Genomic DNA, 13,070 nt, shown 5'->3' with positions numbered 1-13,070 from the left:
GTTCCATTTCCAAGTGCCTGTGAGACCTGATGCACACCTGATTGTGTACCCCGTGTTCCCTAGCCATCTTCTGGCACTCTCCATCCAAGGACCCTTCCTCCTCCCAGCCTTTGCTTTCCTGGATTCGCTATGAAGTCAATAATGTCCCTCAGATACTTACTACCTTTTTTTTGGATTCACTGCTGCTCTGCCTTTGAAGTCACAGCCAGCTCCCCAGTGGGCTAGCATCGCTGAACATACTTTTCCGATTTGTTTGTGACACCCATCCAGCTGCCGGCCTGCCCAGCAGAGAACCAAAAAACATTTTTTAGGACAACATCCTGTCTTTGTGAAATTGCTTTGTAGAGAGACAGCTGTGAAAGAAGGTTATTGGGCCCCTCTCTCTGGCAGTGAAGTTTTAACTCAATGCAAAGCATAGAAAAAATAAACATCAGACATTTCACATCAACCTGGTCAGAGTTAGGTGATCTTGCTTCTTAAAAATGTCTTTTTAGCATTTCACATCAGCAAGTGGACTTAATGCTCCTGCTGAAACTGGAGTGATTAGATTGGAAATAAGTGCCCTGGGGTTACCTTCTGTCTACAGAAATGTCAATGGTTTATTCGCATTTTGAGAAGCACATAAATGTCACCATTTGTGATTTTCTTTTTTTTTTTTTTTTTTTCATTTGTGATTTTCGAGTTCAGGTGAAGTGTTTTTCAGGGGAGATGCAACCAAAATGGTTTTATCTTCTGTAATCCACATGGAAGACATTGTTCAGGCCAGCGTTTGCACCTCCTTGACATGTTATTTGTGTTTTCTGACCACTCACATTTATAAGATACCATCCTGTGCCCTGTCCCCAGCCAGGGGCATGGGGTAAAAGGATAAATACCCTACCATTCGAAATTCTTTCATCTAGACAAGAACACTTAACTCACAATATTTTATAAGATTGGCAGGTATTTCCAGAACCAAAATTGGTGTTGTTTTTTAAACATTTTTATGTCATGCCTGTTCTTCTACTCTGACCTACCAAGATGTTTGCCTCGGCCTGCCACCTTTGGGGCTACTGTCCCTTGGTGACAACAGTGTACCAGTTCCCTGCTGAGCAGGGATTCTCAATCGGGCTTGATCCTTGATATTTTCTCGTCTGGTTCTCACCAGGGACCATCTATTTATTCACTACCTTTGCTTTAAGCTGCATCAAGTATGTATAAATTGGTGTCCAAAATCTGGAAAACAAACAAACAAAAAAACAAAATCTGTTTGGTATGGTTCCCTGAAATCCGCAGCAGGATGTGCACATCATTTAGCCTGACCTTGGAGATATTTAGAAACGGCATCTCTTTAAATGGAGGGAGCATTTATTGGGAACTTTAATCAAATGTCAGAGCCAGTTCGTTTTACTTTCTTCATTTCAAAAAGAGTTATGTATATGTCTCAAATTGTAAAGAGTCTCCTGCCGTATATGGGTCACCTGTGACATGGAATCGTCAATGAATTCATGACACAGAATTTTGTGTTTTCCAAAATATTTCTACCAACTCTGGTTCTTCATATCACAAAATGTCTTTTTGCAACTGCTTTCAAGACCAGGACTTTCTAAGCTTTTTCTTTTTTTTCTTGTTTTTTTTTTTTCTTTTCTTTCTTTCTTTCTTTTTTTTTTTTTTTTTTTTTTTTGAGAGAGCAAGAGAGAGTTAGCATGGGGCTTGGCAAGGGGAGGGCAGAGGGAGAAGTGGGCCCCCTGCTGCGTGGAGAGCCAGATGCCAGATACCAGATTCAGAGCTCCATCACAGGAGCCTGGGATCATGACCTGAGTGTGAGGCAGATGTTTTACCAACTGAGCCCCCTAAGTTCCCCGTAAGCTTTCTGAATGAGCACCTATCGGTAAAACCGGTTTGAATATCCACGTTTGATAAGTTTTATTTATTCGTTTGCTTGTCTCCCAATTGCATCCACAAAGAGATGTGGAGTAGGAGCCCACATTCTAAAGAAAGCTGCTGAACATATTCAAGGGGGACCTCGTGACGGCAAGACTTGTCCAGAGTTCACCAGGCTCGCGGCCTAAATAAGTCAGGACTACACATTTCAAAAAGGTTATTGTGGTCTGGGAATTCATAAAAGTAGAAAGGTCTTTTGCCCTCCTGTCTGCTCCCCGTGGGGAAGGGGATGGAAGAGGAATACCTGGAGGAAAGGGAGGTGTGGAATCCACCGTCTGGCCGCAGGCTTGCTGGGCTCCTGAGGACAGCCCCGTCACAGGGGGACATTGGGAAAGGGGTTTCAGCATATCTCGCTGTGAGCACCACGACAGGAGCTTTCCACGCAGCCGGACAAGGGTGAAGTGGGAGCCGGCTGGGGCTGCCTGTGATGTGGGACGAGGAGAGAGGCTGAGCGGGAGGGCCTCACGGGCTGGCTGGGCCTGAGCCCCCAGAGGGCTCCCAGAGCTGAGGCTTCTGGAGGGACATCTCCCAAGAGGCTGGTCTATGGGGCTAATGAGATCCCAGTGATAAAAATTGGAGATTTATGGGAACTGAGAAGGGGGCTTTGCAAGAGGTCATTCAGAGAGGTCACTACTAGTGACGGAAGCATGAGTGCGGGGTGCGGGTCTCACTGTGGGGGGGGAGGGAGAGAGGGACAGGGACAGCTCCAGATGACACATGGGATTTGGTGGACGGCTTAGCCCCACAGAGGGCACCAGCAGTGAGATTAAAATAGCATAAGCAATCCCCTGCAGGTCCTCAAGCCGGGAGTTAGGCCTGAAACAGGGAAGAGGAAGATTATTTAATTGGATGTGAATCTAAAGTCTTGATTTAAACTGGCCTGAGGACAGCCTGGGTGACCCAGCGGTGTCAGCCCAGGGCGTGACCCCAGGGTCCCGGGATCGAGTCCCACGTCGGGCCCCCTGCATGGAGCCTGCTTCTCCCTCTGCCTGTGTCTCTGCCTCTCTCTCTTTCTCTCTCTCTCTCTGTCTATCATGAATAAATGGGTAAAATCTTTTAAAAATAAAAAAATAAACTGGCCTGAAGTTGAGACCATTTAGAAAGCTGAGAGTGATGGGAAAGCTGAGGCATCTGTCTAAAATGTGATCAAAAAAATATAAAAAAATAAAAATAAATAAAATAAAATAAAATGCGATCGAGGCTAGAAAAAAGAGATCCAACAAAGGCATGCTGAAGGCGGCAGTGGGCGGACAATGAAGCTGTTTCCAGCTGGCAGCCTACTGAGATTAGCCACTCGGTAAAGTGGTTACTTCAGCAAACCTCGAATTCCTCCCTTCTTCCCTTCCTTCCTTCCTTCCCTTTTTTATTCTGATAAAAATAAATGTAGACAGAAGTCCTAATATTTCCTCTTGTGCCCTAATACATCGTCTCATGCAGACCCAGGGTGGGAAGCCCTTGGAAGCCAGTGCCCTCTACCTGGTATGTTCAACTGGAACCCAACCTGGCCCTCCAGGTAGATGAAGGCCGCTGGAGACCAAGTGTCCACCCAGCTCAAAAAGCAAAAGTTCAGGAAATGCACCATCGTCTGCTTCTAACCCGCCTGGCCCCATTGCCCACTCATTCATCCAACATGGGTTTCCTGGCTGCTCCCAAGTGCCAGCTCCGTGCTTGGCTTTGGCACCTCGGTGGTAAAGAAAACAGACAAGTCAGCTGCCCCTTGAGAAGCTTATAATCCGAGCACACTAGAAATACATAAACATATACTTTTACGTCGTGGGTAGTGCTACTGCAGCGGCAGTAAAAATAACAACCCAAGAAGCCCAAGAGGACAGTAATAGACGATTGTGTGCATGAGTGCGCGTGCTACACACTGACAGGGTGCGGGTCCCCTGGCAAACCCCTACCCAGCTACTCTAGCTGCTAAGCATTAGCAAAAGGAAAACCAGCGATTTTTACGCACTGGATCGGGCATCTGTATTTTAGAGAAGCGTGTTCCTGGAAGGGGAAGGAGGACGAAGAGTGTGTGCGTTTGTGTATTCACTTAAAAAGATCATTTTGCCTAACAAACGTTTGCTGAAATTCTACACGTTGAGTGAGGAAACGTGCCAGGTGGTAGTGTGGAGAGAGATCCACTAGTTCGGTCTGGGCCAAAGTCTCTGGGTATTTAGGATCGTCTGAGCATCTCTGCCCCATTTAGAACAGCTGAACAGGGAGTGTGCCTGTAGCCACCTGGCCCGAAAGTGCCACAAAGGACGTCACAGGAAATGACTCGGATTTCTCTCCGAGACACGCCACCACTTAAGGCTTCGGCTTTGGACGACCGTCTGCTTGGCTCCTGGGCTTCCCAACTCTTGGTCTAAGGCGTGAACAATGCCGCATCCCCACGGCGCCCTGGGGACCCCCAGATGACCGCGTGCCTCGTTTCCATCTTACCCCTGCCGCGTGACCTCGGCACTAATGTCTTCATTTTACCGATGAGGAAGCTGGAGCACAGGCAAGTCGCGCCCTTTACCCACATTTCATGTGGAGCCAAGCTTCCGATGCATATTTAGCCCAGTGCGACCCTGGTTTTCGTAGTTGTTTTACCCCCAGTACCTCCAACTGGACCCTACCTAGACTTTGGGCATATTTTTTTTTTGTAAATTTATTTTTTATTGGTGTTCAATTTGCCAACATATAGCATAACACCCAGCCAGTGCTCATCCCGTCAAGTGCCCCCCTCAGTGCCCGTCACTCAGTCACCCCCACCCCCTGACTTTGGGCATCTTGAGGACTGAGACCATGTCTCATTCACTCATGTGGACTCCAGAGCCCAGAACTGTGAGGAATAGCATCATCTGTTCGTTCATCCATCCAAAAATACATTTACTGAGCACGAATTGGGAGCCAGGATCCGTGTCCTATGGCCATTGGACGTTCGAGATATGGAGGAGGGAAGGGAAAGAGAAAAGGGGGGAAAGTTCAGGAGCAGCAGCTGGACGCACATTCGGGGGGGGCAGGGACTCTGGGCTGCGCGGGGGAGAGGCCGCGGGGGTGCAGGGGGGAGGCCTCCGGGAACCCCTGGCCCTGCGCTACCCCGTGCGTGTCATTTGCTACAAGCCTTCTCCGGGCTTCGGTTTTTACACGACTTCCCAATGCTCCTCAGGTTATTTTTCAGTCGTAGAAGCTTCGTGAACCGAGCGGACCGTGTGCCTGCTCATCCCTTTCACTTGGGGGACCTTTCGGCACCTCAGGTGAGTCCCTGGAAGGAAGGAGCGGCTCTTCCCCCGAGGAGGGGTGATGTCCCAAGACTCGTGCATGCACTTCGCCTCTTACACGACTGGGCCTGAGTGCTAACCAGACTCCCTGAGTAGATAAGTAGCCCCGGCCCGTTGCATTTCCCAGTTTCTCCCGTGGACCCGCTGCCGTCGTGGCCAATCCTTATGTGCCCTGGTTTAACGGGGGCTCCGGAAATTCCTGGGCGCCTGATGACGGCTGCCCTGAGGTCGCCCAGGCCCCCAGCAGTGGGGGGCGCAGGGTCAAGGCCTGGGCAGCGCCTGCCTCGTAGGAAGCGCCAACAGGTATCAGCTGTCCCCATTACCGTTACGGGTATTAATAGTGTTATTTTCCTTACTCTTATTTTGCTAAAAGGCAGTTTGGGGTTTTGTCTCTACCGGGACTCAGAGACGCTGAGGATAGGATTTTCCAGCGTTTTCAGTGATGCCTGGCTGCCCCGGACCCCCATGCAGCCTTCTAAAGCGATCCGCTTCGTAATCCAGAGGTCATTTAACAGAAATAAATAACATTTTATGAGAGTTCACGGTGTTTGAAGCACTTCCATGCCTTTTTCTCCTCTTTGGATACTCACAACAATCTCAGGGGGGTAGGACTCTCCGTTTTACAGACCAAAAGCTGAGGTTCAGAGAACTGTGGCCGCCTGGGTCACACGGGGTCGCACGGTGATGTCCCTGATGGAGCCGGCTCCCCCAAAGCTCCGTACTCCTGCCCCTGGTGACTGCTCCTAGTTCCCAGGAGGCACTTAGGCGACACACACGGTGTCCCCCGGTCAGGGCCGTAACCGGACCTGGGACGGAGGGAGCCAAGAAAGGAGGAGGGCAGATGATCTCACCTCCTCTAACTGGAAGCCCACAGCCCTCACAGGAGGCGGGAGCTTAATATGAACCCATTTAGTGCGGGGCAGATACCTTCAGTGAGCATTTTCAAGGGAGGCAACTCCGGACGGAAAGACTACTAATCATGATAAGGATAAAGGGGACCCCCCTCTCTCACTTTTAATGTGATCCTGAGTGACAGCGATAATTAAGTTTGGCAGTGACAATATCAAGCTGTGCTGTGTGAGGAGCCCTGTTACCCGTAAAACACCAAACTCAGTTGTTTTTTTCAAAGATTTATTTATTTATGATAGACAGAGAGAGGCAGAGACACAGGGGGAGGAAGAAGCAGGCTCCATGCAGGGAGCCCGACGTGGGACTCGATCCCGGGACTCCAGGATCACACCCTGGGCTGAAGACAGCGCTAACCACTGAGCCACGCAGGGATTTTTCCCCCAAACTCAGTTTAAAGGAATGGGTGTGCATGGGTGCACACTCAGGGCGGGCTGGGGGCCTCCGGGTGCCACGGACACTAGGGTCTGCCCAGTGGGGCAGCTCCCAGTGCGTCCCAAATGCCTCTCCCGCGCCGAAAGCCTCTCCTTAACTGAAGCGTCGATGGCTGAGTCTCTAGGGGACGGGCTGTGTCTCCTCTGTGTTCCGGGATTAGCAAGAAGTGGTGCCAGGAGGAGGAAGGCACACGCGATGTTTTACATTTGTCGCTTGTCCTGCAACGTGTCACATGCTTTTTGTGGGTTCCCCAAACTGGAGGGTGGGTTAGGGGGGTGCTTCTCCTTACATTTTCTTTCCTCGTCCTTGGCTACTTGGATGCTCGCAAGAGGATTTAGAAGGGAAGCGGGCTCTCTGTGCCCCCGCGAAGAACAGAGCAGGGGTCCACAGGGAGGATGGGTGTCCTGCCAGGCTAACCAGATTTTTATGTTGCAAGGGAAAACCCCAAAACACATCAACATACGTGAAGTACATGTCTGTGAAACATTGGAAGAGACCTTTCCAAGCGGGGGCGTCAATTTTTTAATTAGAGTTTTATTAGCATTATTAAATCAGCAATCACAAATGACTGGCTTCTAGACCTTTGTTATTTTGTCTAGCGTTGCCCAGAAAAAGTCACACCAGTTCCCAGGAGAAAAGTGGGTTCCGGGAGGCCTTTATGTCCCAGGCAGCTTTGGAAGAAGCTGTGGATTCTGGGGCCACGGAGGACCCATTTCATGGCTCCGGTGATGTGGGTCGGATCCTATCCGAATGGCCTCCGGGCTGAAACTCGGCAGGGGATGCTCCCCAATTAATCGTGTTTTGAGATGCTCCTCTTTCTCAGCCTGATGCCCTCATTTGACCATGTTCCCCTGGGCAAGTCCCTCTTAGGTTCAGCGCCCGAATGTGCGGGGACCAGCATTTGTTGAGCGGTTCCTAAGGGCCAGGTGCCGTGCCCAGTGCTCTCTCTATACTGCCTCGGTTCGTCACTATACTCACCCATATGAGGCATCTACCGTCATCCACTTTTTGCAGGAGAAGCGAGATGCCCAGGGTGGCCAGCCTGGAAGGCCCCAAGAGACGGCGGACTGGAACGTCCCGCGCGCGGCTTGCCGGGCTCCTCTGCGGCCTGCGTTCCAGGAGCAGGACCCTTCCCTCCTTGCTCCAGCCAGAACGCCGCTCTCAAGGTAGCCGCGGGCAGACTGTTTTGGCATCTCACATTACTGACCCAGAGTGAGGAGGACTCCAACTAAACACCATGCACCAAATAAATAAATAAATAAATAAATAAATAATAAATAAATAAATAAATAATAAATAAATAAATAAATAAATAAAGCACCATGTACCGAGCCCTCTGCTAGGGCCGTGCGAGAGGCGGGAATCACTCCTGTGGCTCTGGCACTACGTTGCTGTGTGACAAAGATTTTATCTTTCCCTGGTAAGACGGATAGAGCTCCGGCTTTGGAAAAAGCATTTGGATTCAAATTCTACTTGCTAGTTGTGCGATTTTGGCGACTTACTGGACCTCCCTGAATCTCAGTTTTCTCATCTATAAAGTGGGAGTAACAATAGCACAAAGTCTTCTTCATAAGCCGCGCCGTGAAAATTAAATGAGATCACTGGGATGAGAGCAAACCTTCAATAAATGTTAGCATCACCGAGTACTCTTCATAAACCTATGCTAACGGCTCCTAACCCATCCCTTTAACAATACGGTCTAGAACTTTGTCCAGAACGAGGGACTTCAGACTCTTCTATCAATTTATTTCAGAGTGTCTCCTCACCATCTTTTTGAAAACAGGGCAGGATTTGCCGTTTCTGGACGTCAGCTCCTTTTCATATTCTCCCCAGATCATCTCAGGTGCTTTAGCGAGCACATTGTCATTGAGTAACCGAGGAATGCATTCCATCCTCACCTGTGGGAGGTAAAAAAAAAGGTTCTGGGAATGGCAGGGAGGAGAAATCTTTCATTTACCGTTGGTCCCATGTAACTCAGCACCTGCTATGTAGCAGGCCATGTATACCTTGGCACCCATGACAGGAGGCCCCATGGAATGTGCGGATGTGAAAGGTACCACCTCTGTCCCCGTGGAGCACACACTTTAGGAAATAACCAGACAATAAGACACAGAGCATTTCGTGTCTGAGAAGCAGTACCTCCAAGGAAACGTGACACCCAGGGGAAGGGGAATGTCTTCTCGCTTGGGCATCACAAAGAAAGACGAATTCGGGCAATTTCTTTAACCTTTCTGGAACATGGACAACTTTGCACCAGGTTTTGAAGAGTGGATATGGTTTAGGGGAAGATCCAAGAAGGGAAGGGGCAAGTCAGGGCTTATGGGGAAACACATAGGATGGGGCAAGTAGTCCTGTCTCGTTGGATCTCACAAATTATGTGAGAGAGAGAAATAAGAGGTAACTTAGGCGCATGCCAGAGTGTAGAGATCTTCAACATCAGGCCATGTTTATCTTTGATGAGGAGCCACTGACCCAGGATTTTCAAGGAGGAGTGATATGATCCCAGCCTAGAGGTGTTCCATCGATCAGACAGGAAATGGAGACCAGAAGGAGGTGGGCTAATACAGAAGCGACTGGCCAGGTGACACTTAGAGGGGTGGCAGTGACAAGGAGGGTGGGAAAGGCGGCAAGGGTGATGTCCGAGACGTGCAGCTGACAGACGGAGCCCTCTGAGTTCCCAGGCAAGACCTGCCAGCCCTACACGGTGGGGCCTTGCTTGACCTCTCCGAGCCTCAACTCCAGTGGCTGGAAATTAATGACCTTGAACCAGAAGATTTTTATTTTTAAGATTTCATCCATTTATTCACATGAGACACAGAGAGAGAGAGGCAGAGACACAGCAGAGGGAGAAGCAGGCTCCCTGCAGGGAGCTCGACGCGGGACTCGATCCCAGGACCCAGGATCATGCCCTGAGCTGAAGGCAGGCGCTCAACCACTGAGCCATCCAGGCGTCCCAGAAGCTTTCTAAATGTCCTTCCAGCCCCAGCCTCCTCTGACTCTCTGCCTGACATTTCTACCATTGCCCTTCACACGCACTGGACAAGTGCCTTGGATGGGGAGGGGGGAAGCCCCGAGCAGCACCCCAAGTCACACTGCCAACAGCTGGTGTTTTTTTCTTTTGTAAAACCTTGCAAAGACTCCCAGCTAATTAAGTCAGTTCTGTTTGCTTTGACTTTACAAATCTTCCCAAGCCAATGATGCTAAGACAAAAAAAAAAAAAAAAAAAAAAATCAATGGAGCCAAATAATAAATAATAAAGTCAAGAATACGTAAGCATGTTGTTTCATTACAAGGGTGACATTTCAAGCCGGGGAAGAAAGAATAAATTCACCCGGAAGGCCTGGAGCAAATGGCTGTTTGAGAAAATAAGTAAATAACATTCCGTCCCTACCTCACTCTCTGGACCAATATGAATTCCAAATGGTTTCAAGAAAGAAATAAAAAAGCACTAGAAGAAAAAGATAAAACTGCTAATGACCCTGGAGGCCGGGAAAGTCCCTCTTAGCATGACACTAGGGCCGTTACGATGAAGGAAGAGACTGATAGATTTGACCATACAAGTATTTTTAGATTCTACACCCCAAAGACCCCAAAGACACTCCGCAGCGTGCTATCAGCCCTTCAGGGAAGGGTAGGAAAGCCTAATTATCTCAGCGTGTCACGCTGGACCCGTTACTGAAGGAGGTGATGACAGGAGCTTCAGAGAAAACTCTAGGAGGGAGGGAAGCCTGCAGCCCAGGATGGACCGCGGGCTCCCCAGGAGGGTGCCCTGGGAGGAGCCTGAGCGCGGTGCGTGTCCGGCCCTGTCCCACCCTCACTCCAGGTGTGCGACGACCTTGTTGGCTGTCAACAAAGCCTTTACCAGGTTTGCTTTGCCTTTTCTGAGACTTAGAGCCCGTGGCAGTCTGTCCGTTAGGAATGAAGAGGTCCACCTGGCTCCAGATGGCCCCTTGGGCCCCCTCCCAGGAGCTGCGGGAGCTTGTCTTTCCTGTTCTGCCTTCACCACCTGGGGAGCATAAGGGACGGATCTGGTGTCACACTGGCTTCATAGCCCCCCGCCCCGTGCCAGGCCTCGGTGCCCACAAGAAACATGATCCCACCTGTTCTGGGGAACACCTGGGCCACGTGCCTCACGGGCTCACTGGTAGGCGGCTGGGAGGCCCCGGGGGGAGAGCACTGCTGTTGGAGCCAGCGATTCCTTGCTGGCTGCCCCTCCCCGAGCGCCCCTTGCAGAGAGCAAGCCCCCTCCTGGGCCCTCCCCACCCACAGGCTGCTGGCCTCCCGGGAGCAGTGGCCTGGGGCGCGGGGCCTGGATACTGCCCTGCCCTCAGCTCCAGAAGGAGAATTTTAGAAGCGGCCGGTGATAGAGCCCACATGGCTCCTGGGAAAAGTTCTCGAGGTGTTTCCCCAGACGGACTTTACATACACCTGCTTTCACCTGGCGAAGTGAGGAGTGGTGGCCCAGGAGAGGACGGGGCGACGGGAGCTGAGGAGCCTCCTGGAGCCAATACCTGTCCTAAGGGAAGAAGGAGCCGGGAATGTGGGCCTTGAATGAGGGGCAAAGTCTTATTGGAGCAGCATCTGGGTTCTGACTTGACCCCTGCGTAGGTCTCTTTTTAGATTCATGTTTGAGCTCTAGGGGAGCTACACCCAAAATAAACCCCAACTTTAGCTAGGCCAGCTCAGGGTCATACACAGGGCGTAGCAGTCAGGACTCTTCCCTGTGGGCAACAGAAACTGAATCGGACTATTAAAACCAAGAAGGAAGGTTGTAAAGGAACACGTGGCCCACACACAGCCAGCCGCGCGACTGGTCACTGAGCCAGAGCCACCTCTGGAACCACAGACACGAAACCAGCCTGGAGAGAAGCCCGTTGTCTCCTCCACTGCCCAACTCAGACTGCTAAGCAGACCCTAATATTACCCGTCTTGGACACTGGATGCCACCGCTGCCACCACCACCACAACCACTATCACCGTCACCACGACAATCAGCACTATTATCATCACCATCACCACCACCACCCCCTCCATCACCACCACCACCACCACCATCACCACCACCACCACCATCACCACCACTACCACCACCTCTACCACCACCACCCCCTCCATCACCACCACCACCTCCATCATCACCACCAATACCACCACCACCACTACCATCCCTATCACTACCACCATCATTACCACCACCAATACCACCACCATCACCACCACTACCACCACCATCACCACCACTACCACCACCATCACCACCACCACCACCTCCATCATCACCACTACCACCACCTCTACCACCACCACCCCCTCCATCACCACCACCACCACCACCTCCATCACCACCACCAATACCACCACCACTACCACCACCACCACTACCACCATCACTACCACCACCTCCATTAGCACCACCACTATCACCAACACCACTACTACCACTATCACTACCACCATCACTACCACCCCCTCCATCACCACCACCAATACCACCACCATCATCACCACTGCTACCACCTCCATCACCACCACCACCACCATCACCACCACTACCACCACCTCTACCACCACCACCCCCCCTCCATCACCACCACCACCTCCATCATCACCACCAATACCACCACCACCACTACCATCCCTATCACTACCACCATCACTACCACCACCAATACCACCACCATCACCACCACTACCACCACCATCACCACCACCACCACCCCCTCCATCACCACCACCACCACCTCCATCATCAACACTACCACCACCTCCATCACCACCACCAATACCACCACCACTACCACCACCATCACCACCACCACCACCCCCTCCATCACCACCACCTCCACCTCCATCATCAACACTACCACCACCTCTACCACCACCACCCCCTCCATCACCACCACCACCACCACCTCCATCACCACCACCAATACCACCACCACTACCACCACCATCACTACCACCCCCTCCATCACCACCACCACCTCCATCACAAGAATTTGCCCCACCATCAAGGAAGACTGGGAAATGGAGTATCTGTCCTCTTCAGTGTCCCGATGTATATGTTAGGGAATTCTCTCAACACAGGTAGTTGTGGAAGGAGGCAGTGAGACCCTGGCATCTCGGAAGAAGGAGAAAGAGAAGAAACAAGAAACACTATAGCTCAAAACAGACACTGAAGAAGTCAGTTGTGTTCTCTGGGCTGCAGTCTTCTCTTCCATGAGGAGGCTCCAAATTGCCGTAAGTCACGGAGGCAATGAATGTGAGACTCTGTTACCAACTAGAGCGTGGACAAATGGAGTCGCCATTGTCATTGTCATCATCATCAACATCATCTTCTTAAACGTTCTCTTCCGCGTGGAACTTGGGTCTTCAGGCTCCCGGCACAGTGCAGACTGAGGGGATTGGCAGAGAGATTCCTGTCTCCACCGGAGTCTCTGCTTCTCCCAATCCAGGGTTCCTCAACCTCAGTCCCTCTAACATTTTGCACCAGGTAACACTTTGTTGTCCAGGCTGTCCTATGCATTGCAGGATGCTTAGCAGCGCCCT

At 51.0% G+C, this 13,070-nt stretch overlaps 1 protein-coding gene across 1 annotated transcript in view; it reads left to right on the top strand.

The window, feature by feature from the left end:
- XXYLT1 (xyloside xylosyltransferase 1) overlaps positions 1 to 7,752 on the top strand; it is a 233,364-nt gene extending 225,612 nt beyond the window's left edge. The window contains exon 4 of the mRNA XM_077884070.1: positions 7,536 to 7,752. Within this exon, the coding sequence (XP_077740196.1) occupies positions 7,536 to 7,737 (202 nt within the window). The 3' untranslated portion in view covers positions 7,738 to 7,752. The remainder of the gene's footprint in view (positions 1 to 7,535) is intronic.
- Positions 7,753 to 13,070: the final 5,318 nt, after the last annotated feature.

The sequence above is a fragment of the Canis aureus genome, chromosome 35, assembly GCF_053574225.1.
Source record: "Canis aureus isolate CA01 chromosome 35, VMU_Caureus_v.1.0, whole genome shotgun sequence".
Taxonomy (NCBI): Eukaryota; Metazoa; Chordata; class Mammalia; order Carnivora; family Canidae; genus Canis; species Canis aureus.
This window is presented reverse-complemented; position numbering and strand designations above follow the sequence as displayed.